This window comes from Dipodomys spectabilis, unplaced genomic scaffold (genome assembly GCF_019054845.1).
Source record: "Dipodomys spectabilis isolate Male_0828 unplaced genomic scaffold, ASM1905484v1 ptg000363l, whole genome shotgun sequence".
NCBI classification, from domain to species: Eukaryota; Metazoa; Chordata; class Mammalia; order Rodentia; family Heteromyidae; genus Dipodomys; species Dipodomys spectabilis.
In genome coordinates, this window is record NW_024871040.1 from 5773563 (window position 1) to 5793438 (window position 19876).

General features: G+C 38.4%; 1 protein-coding gene across 1 annotated transcript in view; it reads left to right on the forward strand.

Annotated features, from left to right (window-relative positions):
• The window catches only part of LOC122095887 (solute carrier family 5 member 4-like), a 42118-nt gene that overhangs the window by 12195 nt on the left and 10047 nt on the right, over positions 1-19876 (forward strand). Inside the window, exons 6-9 of the mRNA XM_042666190.1 lie at positions 2709-2814; positions 8120-8200; positions 10278-10498; positions 18947-19082. Of these exons, the coding sequence (XP_042522124.1) occupies positions 2709-2814; positions 8120-8200; positions 10278-10498; positions 18947-19082 (544 nt within the window). The remainder of the gene's footprint in view (positions 1-2708; positions 2815-8119; positions 8201-10277; positions 10499-18946; positions 19083-19876) is intronic.

Here is a 19876-nt window from a genome sequence, read left to right on the forward strand (position 1 = left end):
AGTTTTGTTTGTTTGGGGCTTTTTTTTTGTTTTTGTTTTTGTTCAAGTCTAGCACTCTACCACTTGAGCTCCACTTCGGGCTTTTTGGGGAGTTTATTTGAGATGATTTTTTTTAATTTAATAGCAGCATAACCAAAGAACTTATTTTGTTTCCTACCTCATTGTAGTCAGGGTTATGTTTGTAAGATTCATCATATTATTGCTGCACTTACTTGTTTTCATTGCTATAGAACATTGTATTATGAAAACACACTGAGTCTATTCCTTCATTCTACAGTTACCTCACTTCTTCCCAATTCAGACCTTCATTCCTCTTTTTCTTCCTCTTTCTCCCTCCATCTGCTTCCCCTCCTGCTTCATTCCACTCCCTTACTTTTCATTCCTCCTCTTTTTTGTTCTTTTCTCTGTCTCTCTCTCGCATTTTAACAATTTGAAATTGTAATACATACCATCTCCCTTTAACTCCAAATAATTTTATGTAAATGAATTCCCAGACTTGATATCCATCTTTTATTTTATTTATCCCAGTGATTTTTACCTGACTTGACCTTTATTAAGACAATTGTAAAATATTAAAATATTCATCATTATTCATTATTATTTTTGTTATTAAGAATAGGTATAGTTTCTTGCAAAACCACAACAAAGTTAGCAATTTTCATAAAAGTAACATTGACATAATAATTTTAACTAATGATTTTCTATTCCTAAATGTATCTGTTGATTCAGTTATGCCCATTTTCACATTTTCTCCAGTATTGGGTGCAGTTTAGAGTCAGGGATTACATTTAGTTGCTAGGTTTATAATCTTCGTTTGAGATTTTTCTGATGTTTCCTACTGATTGGGTTTGTGTTTCACATTCTTGGCTGGAATAATACATACATGGAGTTGTGTTCTATTCAATCTATTCCATATAGGAAGAATCCATTGTCTATCTGTTCATTAAAAGTAATATTAATTTTGATTATCTGGTCAAGATTTGGCCCTGTTTCTACAGTATAAAATAACTATTTTCTCCTCTGACTATCTGTAGTCTATGATGAGATACTTTCAGTCATCTCAATACCTTATTCCTCTTTAAAACTTCCCACCAGATTTAGCATTCACAGATGATTTTCACCTGATCCAGTCTATGCTATGATGGTTGCTCAATTACAATTTTTTAATTTCAGAATTCCTTCCTAGTTACCAGTCAGCATTCAGCATTCTTCCAAAGGCAAAATAATTCCAACGCCGGGCACTGGTGGCTCACGCCTGTAATCCTAGCTACTCAGGAGGCTGAGATCTGAGGATCGCGGTTCAAAGCCAGCCCGGGCAGGAGAGACTGTGAGACTCCTATCTCCAATAAACCACCAGAAAACCGGAAGTGGCGCTGTAGCTCAAGTGGTAGAGCGCTCGCCTTGAGCTGAAGAGCTGAGGGACAGCGCCCAGGCCCAGAGTTCAAGCCCCACGACCGACAAAAAAAAAAAAAAAAAAAAAATTCCAACTTCTCTTGTACCAACTTATCCTTCTATTTATCCATTTATCTGTAATCTATTTATTTGACTGTAATGCCTCTGTTTACCTTGGCTTACATACAAATTATTCATGGAGGTTCAAAATAATGCCATGACAATTACTATCATCCCAGGATGTTTGTCTATATTTCCAAGTGTTTCCTAATGTATTTTATTAAGAAAAATCTCACAATTGCAGTATAGCAAGGTGAACTCAGGATCAAACTACATAGATTCACTTTCTACCTGGATGACCTAGGACAAAATCCCTGAGCCTCAGGAACTTTAGGGACTTCTTGTAATTCAGAAGGGTATGTATAAATTCCAGGTAGGAAACAAAACATCCTCAGTAGTTCAAGATTTTCCAGAACAGAGAAAAAAAAAATCATCTTTTGAAAAAGACGTAATTTTTATGTGGTTGTAGGAACTGAAAAGTATTCATAATCCTAAAACTTCTTTAGGACAAAAATTTTAATTTCAAGAATGCTGTTTTTGGATACTCTTGGGAGAGAAACAGAAAGGCACGTGCCTTTCTGAATAATAAGATATACTATTTGTATGATCAGATGTGAATTTGATCATACAAAATAATATTTTATTAAATGAACTCCAGGAAATGAAACAAAAGGTTTCTTCTGTTTTGCTTTTTTTGTTTTCTTCCCTTTTATCTGTTTGCTCATTTATATGTTTTTGAGAGTACAAAGGGAGACACAGAAATGAAGGGACAAAGGGTAAACATATGCAGGAGCGGTACTCACTAGACACTATGTTGAAAATAAACTATATAACTTTTGGGTGAGGATGGGAGTGAAAAACTGGGAGAGAGCAAGTGAAGGGGTATGATATTGTCCAAAAAGAAAAGTACTCTCTACCTGACTTATGTAATTGTAATCCTTCTGCAAAAATTCTAAAATAAAAATGCATTTTTTCAACACCCAAGCAATTATCAAACCTCTCTAAACCATATATACAGAAAGAGTTCTTGACTCATGTCACCTCATTCAATTGAGCCATGAACTAGCTCCTTTTAGAATACAAAAAAATGAGTGAAGTGTTCTTTTAGGCTTTATGGGAGATATAGTTGTGGGTACATCTAAATAAAGTCTCAGAGAGTGAGTAAAGATCTATCTAGAAAAGGAGGGAGAAGAGACATGGAAGCAGAGAAAACAGAGGCCTGGAATATATTTCTTTCCCACCCTTTCTTCTTTTAGTCCAACATATTCTCTGGAGCTATATTCATCCAGTTGGCCTTTGGACTGGACCTTTACCTGGCCATCTTTATCCTCTTGGCTATCACTGCTGTTTACACCATCACAGGTAAGTGATGCTATCTTCTACTAATCTTATCCCAAACTGTGAATACTATTCTAGCCTTGCAATTGCCTAGATAAGGAAACCATTTCATTCCCATTATGAAAGTTAGGTGCAGGTCCAGAAACACAATGAGCAAAAATCATGGCAGGCCAGATGCTGGTGACTCACACCTGTAATCCTAGCTACTCAAGAGGCTGAGATCTGAGGATCGTGGTTCAAAGCCAGCCCCAGCAGGAAAGGCCGTGAGACTCTTATCTCCAATTAACCACCAGAAAACCAGAAGTGGCGCTGTGGCTTAAGTGGTAGAGCACTAGCCTTGAGCAGAAGAGCTGAGGGACAGTGCCCAGACCTATAGTTCAAGCCCCATGACCAAAAAACAAAAACAAACAAAAACAAAAAAACAACATGGCAGAATCCTCAGTATTAGAAGTGAGTAGCTTGACTGATGAGTGAAAATTTTTATAATTTAGCTCAGCTGTGGATTTTGGTACATAAATTGCCACTTTAAATTCTGTGTATCATATATGTAGATAGTTTACAATAAAGGAGCATGTCAGATATGGAAAATGCAAGGACAGGCTCAAATGAACACATGAGGCAGGATGTAGGAGAGAACCATGATGGGACCCTATGGAAGGGAAGAGCTGAGCCATGTGTTTTTGTGAAGAGAGCTGTGTGAACAGTCCTAGCATACTTTCCTTTTCTTTTTTCTTTTCTTTGTTTTTGTTGGTGGTGGGGCTTGAACTCTGGGCCTGGGTGCTGTCCCTCAGCTATTCAGCTCAAGATAAGCACTCTATCATTTGAGCCACAGCGCCACTTCCAGTTTTCTCATGGTTTATTGGAGATAAGAGTCTCATGGACTTTCCTGCCCAGGCTGGCTTTGAACCATGATCCTCAGATCTCAGCCTCCTGAGTAGCTAAGATTACAGGGATGAGCCATGGACACCCAGCCACTAATAGACTTTTCTAACTGGGTATGTGAGTGGCGTGACTCATGGACATTAATTTATGATAATCAGTCTTTTATGAACTTTGAATTCAGCAGATATAGTTTATTCCAGGTAAGTTGGAAGAGATAAAGGAAATGATAAATAATTAAGATAGTCCCTTTTTTTGGGATTACTCAGCTTTGAACTCAAGGCCTTGCACTTCTTGGGAAAGCTACTCCTTGAGCTAGACCCCAGTCCTTTTCAATTTAGTCATTATTCAGATATGGTCTTGCATTTTTGCCCAACGTCAGCCTTAGACTGAAATCCTCCTACCTATACCCTCCCATCTAGCTGGGATTCCAGGCATACAACACCACACCACCATGCCCAGATTATTGATTGAAATAAGATCTCAGTAACTTTTTCCCCATTCTAATCATGAATTACAATTCTCCTGATTTCTGCCTCCTGAGTAGCTGTGATTAAAAGCATGAGCCACTGTGCCAGGGATTAGTTCTGAACCTACTTTTATACTTGGAGTGTATGAGGTTTCAGAATAAATTAGAACTAAGGGCCTATTCCTCTGCTTTTCCAGCTCATCTTTGTTTCTTCATGACTCTTATAAAAGAAATACCTTTCTCACTGAGAATCTAATGAGTTTAGAACTGAAAGATGTATGTACTTTTTGTATTACTGAGGACCGAACTCAGAGCCTTGCACTTGCTAGGCAGATACTTTATCACTTGAATCACACCTCCAGCCCTTTTTTGCCACCATTCTTTTTGAGATAGTGTCTCACTTAATGTCCAGGCTGGTCTGGACTGTGATCTTCCTACCTGTGCTTCCTGTGTTGCTGGAGTTAACAGTGTACACTGCTACTCACAGCCATTGTGCTTCTCCTTTAGCTGGAATAACAGTTGTGTGCCATTGCACACAAACACTGAGTGAAATGAAATCTTAAGAACTTTTATACCCAGGTGGCCTTCATCTCAATCCCCATATCCTCCTTCTCTCAAGTAATAAGGATTACAAATTTGAGCTGCCCTCAACTGAGAATGTCTTCCTTCCTTCCTTCTATTCTTTCCTTCCTTCCTTCCTTCCTTCCTTCCTCCCTCCCTCCCTCCCTCCCTCCCTCCCTCCCTTCCTTCCTTCCTTCCTTCCTTCCTTCCTTCCTTCCTTCCTTCCTTCCTTCCTTCCTTCCTTCCTTCCTTCCTTCCTTTCCTTCTTTTTTTTTCTACAATATTGTTGTGAAACACAAGTCAACAACTAGTTCTGGTATTCAACTACTAAAACAAACATAGGGTCCAGCTAGGCACTGGTGTCTCACTTCTGTAATCCTAGCTACTCAGGAGGCTCAGATTTTAGGATTGCAGTTCAAAGCCAGACAGGGTAGGAAAGTCCATGAGACTCTTGTTCTCAAATTAATCATAGGAAAAGTTAGAAGTGGTACTGTAGCTCAAGTGATAGAGTGCTAGTCTTGAGGGAAAGGAGCTAGGGACAATGCCCAGGCCCAGAGTCCAAGGCCAAGGACCAGAAGAAAAATATGGCCCAACACTGAAGTAAAATCAGTTTGGCTAAACTTCACTGTGTCAAAGGAGAGTGAAATGAGTGTTACTGTAAGTTCCAGTCCAGAAAACCAAACGGACACAGTCGTGTAGAACAAAGAAAGAAAAGTTTATTGTCTGCAAATTGGTTGAACATCTGTAGAAAACTAAAGTTAGATCCTTATACGTCACCCTGCACCAAATCAATTCCAAATGGATCAAACACCTCGATATAAAAGCAGACACCCGGAAAACATTAGAGGAAGGAATAAGACAAACTCTAGGGCTCCTTGGTACAGGCCAAATTTTTCTTAGTAAAGACCCAGAAATACAACAAATCAAAGAAAGGTTGGACAAATGGGACTGCATCAAATTGCAGAGCTTCTGCATGGCAAAGGACATAGCTAGCAAAATCAGTAGGAATCCCACAGATTGGGAGAAGATCTTCACTAGCCATACAATAGACAACGGTCTCATATCTAAAACATACTTAGAACTCAAAAAATTAAATCCCCCAAAAACAAATTCTCAAAGAAACAACTGCCCCATTAATGAGTGGCTAAAGACTTAAAGAGAGACTCCTCTGAAGAGGAAATAAGAATGGCCAATAGACACATAAAGAAATGTTCAACATCTCTAGCCATAAAATAAATGCAAATCAAAGCAACATTGAGATTCCACCTCACTCTCATAGAATGTCTATAATCAAGAAATCTATGGGCTGGGAAGTTGGCTCAGCGGTAGAGCATTTCCTTGCATGCCTGAGGCCCTGGGTTCGATTCCCCAGCACCACATAAGCAAAAAAGGAAAAAACCGGAAGTGGCTCTGTGGCTCAAGTGGTAGAGGGCTAGCCTTGAGCTGAAGAGCTGAAGGACAGCGCCCAGGCCCAGAATTCAGGCCCCACGACCAGACCAAAAAAAAAGAAAAAGAAAAAGAAAAAGAAATCTAATAACAACAGGTGCTGGAGGGGATGTGACGAACAGGGAACACTGTGTAAATTCTGGAAAACACTATGGAGGTTCTTGAAAGGACTCCACATAGAGTTCCCTTATGTCCCAGCAATCCCACTTCTAGGTATTTACCCAAGTGATCACAAACAAGACCACACTAAAGCTACCAGCACAACTATGTTTATTGCAGCATTATTTATAATAGCTAAGATATGAAACCAACCCAGATGCCTCTCAGTAGATGAATGGATCAAGAAAATGTGATGCACACATGGGTGCACACACACACACACACACACACACACAAACACAGACAGACAGACACACACAATGGAATTATATGCTTCCATTAGAAAGAATGACACTGTCCCATTTGTAAGGAAATGTAAGGACTTGGAAAAAAATCATATAAAGTTAGCCAGACCCAAAGAAATATAAGTCCTATGGTTTCCCTTATTTGTAATGATTAGTATACATCTAGGATAATCTTACCAGATGAGCAGAAAAGCTCAATAACTATCTACATATGACTATATAAGATGAAATGAACTAAGTGAAATGAACTCCAAAACATGGGCATGAGGTTTTTCTTTGTGGCTGCTGTTCTCAAGGTACTACGTGATTTCTTTTTTCTTTTGTGTTTTCTCCCCTATGGTTTATCCCCTGTGGTCACTGTGTTCAATTTTGGTATCTTGTGTATTGTGCATACATTTGTCTGAACTAGGGAAGGGAAGGGGAACAATGAAATGATGAGACAAATGACAAAGGGGGAACCTATGCAACAGCGATACTCCCAAGATGATACGTTGGAAATGATCTGTACAACTTGGGGGGGATTAGGAGGAAATGAAAGAAGAAGAAAAATGAGGGAAGGGGTAACAAGGTAAAAAAGAAATGTAGTCCCTTGGCTGGGAAGGTGGCTCAGCGGTAGAGAGCTTGCCTTGCATGCATGAGGCCCTGGGTTCGATTCCTCAGCACCACATAAACAAAAAGAAAAAAGCCGGAAGTGGCGCTGTGGCTCAAGTGGTAGAGCGCTAGCCTTGAGCTGAAGAGCTGAGGGACAGCACCCAGGCCCAGAGTTCAGGCCCCACGACCTGACCCAAAAAAAGAAAAAAGAAATGTAATCACTATCTTACCAATGTAACTAACCCCTCTGTGCATCACCTTGACAATAAAATTAAATTTAAAAAAAAGTTTATTGTCAGCAAAGGGACTGACAAGACCAATTCTCACAGGGAGAAGAAGCACCTGTCTTTGTCTGAAGTGACTACTTATAATCTAGGGTGGGCTAGGAAGCAAGGACCTTGGTGCAGACTTGTGGGCCCAGGACTTCGTCATGGAGGGCTAGGATTCATGGCAGCTGCCAAAGTAGTAGATAAGGGGCCTGCAGCTGACCAGACTGAAGGTCACCTTAAGGCCTCAACTGACCCAATGGAGAGTGGTCTCAAAGTAAGGAGAAAAGAGGCCAATTATTACTGCCTACATTAAATGGGCCTAGTGTTGGTCACTTTGGGGAATGGTGCCTGCCAGGTCCGGGGAAGGAAAGGAACATGCTAAGCTATGGGAAGGGAGCCCATAGACTAATAGTTGTAAGAAATTGAATTTTGCCCTTTTCCCTTATGTAATATTCAAAAACACACAAAGATGTTACTCCATTATAATCCACAGAAACTTTGAAAAGGGGCAAACCAAGAGAAAGTAGAAATCTGTGAGACACATAAATACTAAAGAGATAATTATGCCGATGCAAAATTTGTAGCCTTTCCAGGTCTTATAGATATATTTTCTAATGACCTAGTAATTAGGATAAAGAAGAATCCCACGATAAAAACAGATAAATCAGGACCCCTGAATAAAATGTCTTGGCCCATGTTTCTCTCCACAGGGGGCTTGGCCTCAGTGATTTACACAGACACTCTTCAGGCTTTCATCATGGTCATTGGCTCTGTGACTCTCATGGGTTTTGGTAAGTGAGATATGTTTCTTTCTGTCTGTTCTCCAATGCTGCCTCCCAATTGTATGTGGGTCACATTCCTCCATCTTTTGTATAATTCACATTGTGGAAATACCTGCCTGATTCCTTTAGTATTTAGGTATGCAGAATTAGAGGAAGAAAACTATTCACTTTGGAAAAAAATTAGGAAGTTTGGAGGCTGGGAAGGTGGCTCAGTGGTAGAGTGCTTGCCTTGCATGCCTGGGGCCCTGGGTTCGATTCCTCAGCACCACATAAGCAAAAAAAATAGTTAGGAAGTTAAAGCATGTTTTGTCAAGGGTGTAGGAACTAGTGGGAGACAGCAAGCAAGTGGAGAGGGAAAGAAAGGTGAATATAGTAAAAACTGTATGTATAGGAATGAAAATGGAACAAGAATGCTTGATAAAACTTGTTTGGAAAGAGGGAGAAAGTGACAGAAGGGATCATGATCAATATGTAATCTATACATAAATGGACATGTTAAAATGAAAAAAATATTACTCAAATTTTTTGCAGCCTTAATTTCTTTGTGTTTGTCATTGACAAAATTGGATATATTGGGTTCATTTACACAAATATTTCTTCATTGCATTCAAAGCATAGAAATCCTTCGTTTACGTAGAATTTTCATGATGAAGGTTTTATATAGATTAGTAATATCTTAGATAATAATGTCAACTTCATTGTAACTGTCCTAGAATAAATGCATAGTTCCAAAACATATCATTGAATAAAATATCGACTGACTAAAATGTATTACTCAATCTATTGTTGAAATAAACAAGCATACATTGAATTTTCCTTGGTTACTGTCACTTCAGTCTCTTTAATAATGATAGGAAGCAAAATCCATCCATTTAAGTTTTATCTTCTTTTTTATTATGTTTACTTATCTCTGTATAGGAAATCATAAACACAATAAAAAGTATATAAGGTGAAAATATAGTTCTTTCACTGTCTTGTAGGATTCAAGCCACAACGAATAAAGCATTTCTTAACATGCATGTACCAAACCACAGAGCTTGAGTCAAAAGCTCAAATAGAAATACAAAGACAGGATTGTTAAACTATATATATGTTATCTGAAGGAGCATATCTTTTTTGGTCTTAATTTCAATTTTAAATGTTAAGCCCAATTTCAAAATTCAAGTTTGGTTGCTAGGACTTTTTTTAAAATACATTGGAGTAATTTCATAACTTGCTACATTAACATCTGTAATTACTATTGTGGGGAAATTTTTATTTTTTAAATTGGCATAAGTGTTATGACAGGATTGTAGAATTGAAGATGCTACCCTTAATTTTTTATTTATTGGTAAATGTTCAATTTAGTTAAAAATTAATTTTCCTTGAAAGTTGTTTATTCTGTACTAAAAGTAGTCCTGTCACTGTTTGTATGTCAATGGTAGAAGGGGAGCTTCACTGGTTCCTAGGCTGTTTTAACCAAAGCAAAGGTAAAAGAATTTAACATCTTGTCTGTAACTACTTCAGCAAACCATATTTTGGGCCTTCATTTTTGTATATAAAAGAAAATACACTTCTATCAAAAAAAAAAAAAAAAAGAAATACAAAGACAACAAAGGTGGGACCAAAAGGAGTGATGTCCACACAATACTGATACCATCAACCCCACAAGGCTACTTTAATTAAAATTAAATAAACTCAAATTAAGTTTCCCAGTTGCCTAGCCATATTTGCTAGAGTGTCTGGTGACTGATCCCCTAAAGATTGCTCAGAGAGCTCACCATCGCTACTCTGGGTAGAATGAGACAGACATCAAGTCTGTTGGCTAACAGTTATATTTTTACCATACAGCTAGACACAAAACCTAAGCTGAATAGAGTATCATGGGAAGAAAAGTTAAACAACACTTTTGCTGTATGTACTTTATGAAAGTCAATCTGGCTAATGTTAATAAGGTCCTAGGAAGTTCTGGGTCATGGGTAAAGATCACTGAGGATTTGACCAGGCTAATGTGAGGTGTTACACACATCCACCATAAAGAAATAATCATAAAACATAAGTTCTCTGAATTGTCATAAGACGTTTTATTGGACCTAATGCCTTCCAGCATTCGCTGAGGTTGGAGGCTACGAGAGCTTTGTGGAGAAGTACATGAACTCCATCCCGTCTATAACTGAAGGGGACAACTTGACAATCAGCCCCAAGTGCTACACTCCTCGGGAGGACTCCTTCCACATTTTCCGAGATCCTATCACTGGAGATATTCCTTGGCCAGGAATGATGTTCGGAATGACCATTATAGCTTTGTGGTACTGGTGTACAGATCAGGTGAGCATGTATATTTGTATCTGTGAATATGCTTATGTTACTCTGTCTTGTCCCATAGGAAAAAAATCTAGCTTCTATTTTGTATACATATGTGTCATTTAAAGGGCAAAGTATATCTACAAAGCTTGTTACAGAAAACAACTCCTTTGTGGTTTTTTTTTTCATTTTTTTATTGTGAAAATACTGTACAGAGGGGTTATAATTACATGGGCAAGGTAATGAGTACATTTCTTATCAAACATTGTTGCCTCCTCCTTTGTTTCCCCTTCCCATCCCTTCCCATCTCCCCCCTCCCCCCTACCTTCTTTCCCTTCCACCCCTGGCCAAAGTTGTAAAGTTCATTTTTCGACATAATGCCTTGTGCATCTCAGTGTTGCAATGGGTCCACCTGTATCCCTAATTAAACAATTTGTTTTTTCCCTTCCCCTCCACAAATTGTAATAACATCAAATACAGTGAAAGCAGGAGTTATACATGGGGGAGGGACATACAAAGCAACAAAGAAATCATCTTATAAATATGTTAGAAACAATCTCAAGAAAGAAAAAACATTTGAATCCTTATCTTGGGGTTCATTTCACCTAAGATCAACTTATCTGACCTTTTCTGCTTGTTTCAGATATATACTACTTATTGCAAATAAGGGAAACCATGGGACCTATGTTTCTTTGGGCCTGGCTTACTTCACTTGACATAATTTTTTCCAAATCTTTCCATTTCCTGACAAATGGGGCAATGTCATTCTTTCTGATGGAGGCAGAGAATTCCATTGTGTATATATAGTACATTTTCTTGATCCATTCATCTACTGAGGGGCATCTGGGTTGGTTCCGTATCTTAGCTATGGCAAATAATGCTGCAATAAACATAGTTGTGCTGGTAACTTTAGTATGGTATTGTTTGTGATCATTTGGGTAAATGCCCAAAAGTGGGACTGCTGGGTCATAGGGGAGCTCTATGGGGAGTCTTTTGAGGAACCTCCATGCTGCTTTACAAAGTGGTTGAACAAGTTTTACATTTCCACCAACAATGCAGTAGGGTTCCCTTCTGTCCATATCCCCTCCAGCATCTGTTGTTATTAGAGTTCTTGATCCTAGCCATTCTAACTGGAGTGAGGTGGTATCTCAATGCTGTTTTGATTTGCATTTCTTTTATGGATAGTGGGGTTGAGCATTTCTTCATGTGTCTATTAGGCATCCTTCTTTCCTCTTCAGAGAAGTTTCTCTTTAAGTCTTTAGCCCACTTATTTATTGGGCAGTTGTTTCTCTGAGGATTTGTTATTGGAGGATTTAATTTTTTGAGTTCCAGGTATATTTTGGATATGAGAGCTTTGTCCATTGTATGACTAGTGAAGATCTTCTCCCAATCTGTGGGCTTTCTATTGATCTTGCTAGCTATGTCCTTTGCCATACAGAAGCTCTGCAATTTCATGCAGTCCCATTTATCCAACCTTTCTTTGATTTGTTGTGATTCTGGGTCTCTTTTAAGAAAATTTTGGCCTGTGCCAAGGAGACCTAGGATTTCTCTTATTCCATCCCGTAATGTTTCCAGAGTATCTGCTTTGACTGGGAGGTCTTTGATCCATTTGGAGTTGATTCTGGTGCAGGATGATATATAAGGATCTAGCTCTAGTTTTCTACACGTGGCTAACCAATTTTGACAGTAGCATTTACTGAAGAGGCTGTCTTTCTTCCATTCTATTTTTAGGTCCCTTATCACAGATTAGATGGCTATAGGTCTTTAGGTTCATTTCTGGGTTTTCAATTCTATTCCATTGGTCCTGAGGTCTGTTCTTGTGCCAGTACCAAGCTGTTTTGATTACTATGGCTTTATAGTGGAGTTTGAAATTTGATATTGATATTCCTCCAGCACTGTTCTTTCTGTTAAGGATTGTTTTTGCTATTCAGGGTCTTTTATTGTTCCATATGAGCTTTTGGATTGCCTCTTCTATTTCCTTGAAGAATGAGGTTGGAATATTGATAGGTATCGCATTGAATTTGTAGATAGCCTTGGAAAGTATTGGCATTTTCACCATGTTGATCCTTCCAATCCAGGAGCATGGGAGGTTTTGCCACTTACTAAGTTCTGTTTTGATTTCCTTTTTCAGGTTTTTATTTTTTATTTTATTTATTTTTTTTTTTTTGGGTCCTGTCATGGGGCCTGAACTCTGGGCCTGGGTGCTGTCCCTCAGCTCTTCAGCTCAAGGCTAGCACTCTACCACTTGAGCCACAGCTCCACTTCCAGCTTTTTTCTTTTTGCTTATGTGGTGCTGAGGAATCGAACCCAGGGCCTCAGGCATGCAAGGCAAGCGCTCTACCACTGAGCCACCTTCCCAGCCCCTTTTTCAGGTTTTTAAAGTTTTCATCATAGAGGTCCTTCACTTCTTTGGACTTAGGTTAACTCCTAGGTATTTCATTTTTTGTGGGGCTGTTACAAATGGAGTTGCTTTCCTGATTTCAGCCACGCTTTTCTCATTGTTGGCATACAGAAAAGCCATTGATTTTTGAGGGCTAATTTTATACCCTGCTACTTTGCCAAAGTTTTGAATCAGCTTGAGTAATTTGGGAGTGGAGTCCATGGGATCCTTTAAGTACAAGATCATGTCATCCTCAAAGAAGGAGAGTTTTACTTCTTTCCCTATTTGGATCCCCTTTATGTTTGCATCTTGTCTTACTGCTGTAGCTAGGCATTCCAATACTAAATGGAAGAGAAGTGGAGAGAGTGGACATCTTTGTCTCATTCCTGAGTTAAGAGAAAATGGCTTTAGTTTTTCACCATTAAGTATAATGCTGGCTGTAGGTTTCTCATATACAGCCTTTATAGTATTGAGGAATGTTCCCTGGATTCCTAATTTTTCCAGACCCTTCATCATAAAGGGGTGTTGGATCTTGTCAAATGCGTTTTCTGCATCTATTGAGATAACCATGTGGTTCTTATCCTTGCTCTTGTTGATGTGATGAATTATACTAATTGATTTGCGTATATTGAACCAGCTTTGCATCCCTGAAATGAATCCTGTTTGATCGTGGTGTATGATTGTTTGGATGAATTGTTGAAGTCGATTGGCCAAAATTTGTTGAGAAGTTTTGCATCAATGTTCATCGAAGAAATGGGTCTATAGTTCTCTTTCTTTGATGAGTCCCTGCCTGGTTTTGGGGTGAGGGTTATTATGGCTTCATAGAATAAGCTCAGTAGTGAACTTTCTCTTTCAATTTCATTGAAGAGTTGGAGGAGTATTGGAATAAACTCTGCTTTGAAGGCCTTGTAGAATTCTGCTGTAAATCCATCTGGTCCTGGGCTTTTCTTAGATGGAAGTCTCTTATTGCTGTTTCTATTCCAATGTTTGATATGGGCCTGTTAAGCTGGTTTAACTCATCTTGGTTTAGTTTCAGCATGTCAATATTTACTAGGAAAAGGTCCATTTCTGCCCAGTTCTCAAACTTATTAGCATAAAGGTTTGAGTATTCCCTTATAATGTTCTGCATCTGGGTTGTTCCTGTGGTGATGTTTCCATTCTCATCTCTGAGTTTATTTATTTGGGTGTGTTCTCTTCTTTTTCTGATAAGATTTGCTAAGGGTCTGTCTATTTTGTTATTTTTTTTGAAAAACCAACTCTTTGTGATTCCTTCTATGGGTTTTTTTTTTGATTCTAATTCATTTAATTCTGATTTAATTTTATTTATTTCTTTCTGTCTGCTGGATTGAGGTTTATCTTGCTGCTCTTTTTCAAGGAGGTTCAGATGTCTCATTCAATTTTTGGTTTCATGGGGCTGGGAAGGTGGCTCAGTGGTAGAGTGCTTGCCTTGCATGCATGAGGCCCTGGGTTCGATTCCTCAGCACCACATAATCAAAAAGAAAAAAGCCAGAAATGGTGCTGTGGCTCAAGTGGTAGAGGGCTAGGCTTGAGCTGAAGAGCTGAGGGACAGCGCCCAGGCTCAGAGTTCAGGCCCCATGACCGGACCCCAAAAAAATTGTTGGTTTCAGATCTCTCCAATTTGTAGATGTAGGAACTCAGAGCTATAAACTTGCCTCTGAGTACTGCCATTGCTGTGTCCCAGAGAAGCTGATAAGCTGTGTGTTCATTTTTGAATATCATGAACGTTTGGATTTCCTCTTCCATGACCCACTGGTGATTGAACAGTGTGTTGTTCAGCCTCCATGTGTTACAGGACTTTCTTTGGTGGCTTTTGGTATTGTTCTAATTTTATTCCCTTGTGGTCTGAGGGAATGCAAGGTATAACTTCAATGTTTCTGAATTTGGACAAGTTTGCTTTGTGACCTAAAATGTGGTCTATTTTGGAAAAAGTTCCATGTGCTGCTGAGAAAAACCTGTCTTCTGTGATGCTGCTAAGTGAAATATTCGGTAGATGTCTGTTAAATATAGTTGATCTATGCAATTGTTTAGATCTGCGGTTTCTCTGTTGACTTTTTTGCTGAGTTGGTTTAGTGAGGATAGTGGTGTATTAAAGTCTCCAACAATTAATGTCTTTGGATCTATGTGAGCTTTGAGGGAAAGTAGTGTTTCTTGGATAAATTTGGATGCTCCATTGTTTGGCAAATAGATATTTAGAATTGTAATATCCTCCTGAAGGAGAGATCCTTTAATTAGTATGTAGCGACCTTCTTAATCTCTTCTCACTAATTTTAATTTGAAGTCTATTTTATCTGATATTAGGATTGCAACTCCTGCCTGTTTATGGGGGCCATTTTGCTTAATAGATTTTGTTCCAGCCTTTCACTTTCAAAATGTGTTTGTTTATATGGGCAAGCTGTGACTCCTGAAGGTAGCAGATAGAAGGATCTTGCTTTTTAATCCAACTAGACAGTCTATGTCACTTAATTGGAGAGTTAATGTTAAGTGTTAATGTTGAGAGTTAGGACTGAGAGATGTTTGAGAATTCCTACCATGTTATCCACCTTCTTGGGGGCTGCGGCAACTGGGTTCTTCCTATGGTTCTTGGATTCTCAGTTAGGGTGTGGTTTCTTGGCCTTTATTGTGGTCTTGTTGGTTTTCTATGTATAGGACATCTTTAAGTATCTTTTGTAGGGCTGGGTTGGTGGAGATATGTTTCAGTTTTTCTTTGCTAGGTTTTTACTTGACCTTCGGTTATGAAGGAGAGTTTAGCTGGGTACAGTATTCTTGGTTGATAGTTGTTTGTCTTTAGGGCATGGCATACATCATTACAGGCTCTTTTTACTTTAATTGTCTCTGCTGAGAAATCTGAGGTGATTCTAATTGGTTTCCCTTTATAGGTGATTAATCCTTTCTCCTTGAAAGCTTTAAGGATCTTGTCCTTGGTCTGAATTGATCCTGTGCGGATTATAATGTGATGGTGGGATGTCTTGTTCTGGTCTGGCCTATTTGGGGTTCTAAAAGCTTCTTGTATCTGAATAGGCCTATCTTTTTACATGTTTGGGAAATTTTCTGCTAGGATCCTGTTAAACAAATTTCCTAGACCATTAACTTCTGTCTCATTATCCTCTGATTAGGCCTTCTCATGGTGTCTTCCAAATGTTGAATAGATCTGTCCTATTTCTTGGATTTGTCTTGGATAGTTGTATGTTCTTTCTCTATAATATCTAGGCTGTCTTCAATCCCCAAGATTCGATTCTTCTGCATGATCTAACCTTTTGTCAAGACTTTCTACTTTGTTTTTTATTTCTTTTCCTTCTAATTGGTTGGCTTTGAGAGCTTCAAGTTCTTTGTTGGAGCTTTGTTTTAGATCTTGTATGAACTTCTTTATTTCCTTAATTTGGTGTTCAGTATTTATTCTCAAATCACTTAGTTGATTGGTTATGGTTTCCTTGGACTCCCATTCCTTCTGTTGGGCTCCATTCAGCATTCCCTTTGCAGTATCCCTGAATTCTTTCAGCTCTCTGTTTATGGATTCCATGAATGCCTCTACTGATCTTTGTCTATTCTCATCCCGCTCTCTCAATTCCTGTATTACTCTTTGATTAGCTTCTCACGTTCACACTATTCCTATCTTTCTCTTTGACTGTTCTCAGCCTGCTCACGCATTTCCTTTATTTCTCTTTGACTATTATCAACCTGCTCATGCAGTTCCTGTATCAATCTTTGAGTAGCTTCCTCACGCTCATGAGATTCCTGTATTAATCTTTGGTTTGCCTCCCTCTCTCCCTATCATGCTCACTCTGAGTCCTTTGCAGGTTTTCAATGTTTACCATGTTTACCAATAGTGTTTGTAGATCTTTTTTGGGAACTCTCCTCTGGATTATTCATTAACTCTTCTGTCATCTGATTATAATGAGTGGGAATTGAGATAAATGGACTTGCCGTTTTTTTATGTGTTTTTCCAGCTTGTTCTGCCCATATGCTATGAAAGTAACACCAATTTTGTTCTAGAACACTATTTTAAGGGAAGCATCAACCAGAGTCCTGTAGTTTCACACTCAAAATGGCTGCAGATACAATCTAGTTCAACAGATACAATCTAGTCAACATCAAACAACTATGGATTAATGGGCTAAGATTACAAAGAAGAATTTGGCAAACCAGAAATTATTAGATTTAGGGAGAAATGTGGGGAAAAATAGGATTAAAGGTATGTGGTGAAGTAAAAGGAGAGTGAATTTAACCAAATCTTAATCTCAGAGAGGGAAATGGATTGGAGAGAATGATAGGAGAGAGATTTAAAAAAAAAAAAAAAACAAGAAAAATGGAAAAACAAAAATTTAAATTTAAAAAGTGAAACCCTTCAAAATTATGTAAGTTTAAAGGAATGGTATTGAGAGAAGAAGGATAGGATGAGAGGAGGGGAGGGATAGAAAGGAGACATGAAAAAATAAAAAATAAAAATTCTTAAAATTAGTTACTTGAAAATTATATAGGTATAAAGAGATAATACTGCTATTAAAGAATTTAAGCTTAGGAGGTCGTGAATTGAATAATAAATTTCTGGATTAAGTGTACACAAAATGGATATAAAGTCCAATAATCGACAACAGGTATATATCTGGGGATGAGCAGAACAGCAATTAAGTCTCGCAAAAAAGAAAGGAGAAAAAAAATGAAAATAATAAAAAAAGGACCAAAAGATCAGAAGAGATTTAAAAAAGTACACACACACATACACCTAAAATAAAAATTATGAGAGAAAAAATATTAATAGAAAACAATTTTTTAAAAACTAAAAATTATTTTTAAAAAAAGTACAAAAAACAGTTGTTTGGGGTTTTTTGGGGGGGAGGAATGGGAAGATCCTGTATCTCCCCTGTGTCCATAACTAGTCTCTTGGAGTCTCTGGTCTGCTTGTGGTGTTTGGTTTTCCTGTGGCTTGATTGGTTTCTTTTTTTTTGGGGGGGGGGGTCCAGTCATGGGGCGTGAACTCTAGGCCTGGGCACTGTCCCTCAGCTCTTCAGCTCAAGGCTAGCGCTCTACACTTGAGCCACAGCACCACTTCCGGCTTTTTTTTTCTTTTTGCTTACATGGTGCTGAGGAATCGAACCCAGGGCCTCAGGCATGCAAGGCAAGCACTCTACCACTGAGCCACCTTCCCAACCCTTGATTGGTTCTTAAAAATAATGAAAGAAAGGAGAGGGGAAGGAAGGAAGGAAGGAAAGAAGGAAGGAAGGAAGGAAGGAAGGAAGGAGGGAAGGAGGGAAGGAGGGAAGGAAGGAAGGAAGGAAGGAAGGAAGGAAGGAAGGAAGGAAGGAAGGAAAGAAGGAAGGAAGAAAGGAAGGAAGGACACTGAGGTTAAACAACTACGTATCAATGTATTTAATAAGCTGAAAACTTTTTAAAAGATACCAAAAGGATATCATTTAACAAAAGATGTTTTAAATGGCTCATACTATAGGGCTATAGAAAATCATCAAACCATAAAGAAGGGCTACAAAGGAAGTAAAAGGGAACAAAACAGCTATAAATTACCCAGAAAAAAAACTAATAAAAGGCAATAATGGAATCTAAAAAGAGAAAGTAGATCAAGGAATAGGATAGAACAAGCTTAAAGAAAAGTCATTGGAAATCTTACCATTAAGGGTCAAAAACTGTAGACAAGAGTCTTACAGACTTTCCTGTCTGAACTTTCAATCATGATCCTAAGATCTCAGCCTCCTGAGTAGCTAGGATTACAGGCATGAGCCACCAATATCTGGCAAATTTTAAATACTTCTTGAACCAAAGGAAAATGGAAACACACATATTCAAATATTTTGGGATACAACCAAAGCAGTTCTCCAAAAGAAATTTATAGCAAACACTGACAATTTAAAAGAAAAAAAGACTGAGAATCACTGAGATCAAATGCTGTGCACAAAGAATAATCATTCAAGTACAATCATTCCAAAGCCAGTTATTTTCCACTAACCATGATGTTTTCCGTTCTAATTGTAATATTAAATCCTAAAAGGGACTTTCAACTTCTTTGAAATCATGATTTGATTTTTTTTTTTGTCCATAAATATGTGGCCTTTTCCTGGCAGGTTGTTGTACAGCGCTGCCTATCAGGAAAGAACATGTCCCATGTGAAAGCTGCCTGCATCCTGTGTGGCTACCTGAAGCTGCTGCCCATGTTCCTCATGGTAATGCCAGGAATGATCAGCCGCATCCTCTACACAGGCAAGCTCTGAGTCCATAGTTCCTCCCCCTTTATGCTTGAATCCTCACTGTTATTTAAGATATCGAGAAACCCTGATAAGACTAGAAATTCCTTTGGAGGTAGAATCGAAAGCAAAATTACAGATGGAAGGAGACACTTGTACAATGTCCAGGCAAGAAAATTTGTCTTAGTTTGGCCATTTCCATATCTCTTTTATACTCCTTACCTGTCACACAGACATTTGACATGGTGGTCCTGATTCCATGAATGCCTTTAATGTAAGATCGTCTAGAGAAAACATTCAAAGAGCACAGAAGGATGAAATAGAATTGGGAAAATGTGAGTTAGGTGAGTTGTTGTGATCAAGTTTGGTGACATCTTTGCAGATCTGTGAGATGCATTCTTACTTTTTGGTCCCTCTAGGACATCTGTAGAATTGAATCAAATTCATATATCTGAAATCAAGTTATATGGGCGCATTAATTTCTGAGTCAGCTAAGATGAACTGCAACTGTACTTCCTTTCTTGTAAAAAGCAGAAGGATAGATAATTGATCTTTCTAGTCCAAAAACCCATTTCTATTGGGCCAACCCATCAGATAACACTGGAGACACTGAAGTTTCTCAACACGGCATACATTTATTTCAAATAAAGTCTAAAATAACCATCAAGTGACCAACATCATTTCTTATTGCAATATTTCAGTGTTGTTTACAACAGTAAAAAGATGTGGAGATAATTAATGAGTAGGTACAAGAGGCACTATAGGTATAAGCCCTTCTGGAGATCCCATTCTGGGCAAAGAGTGACTTGA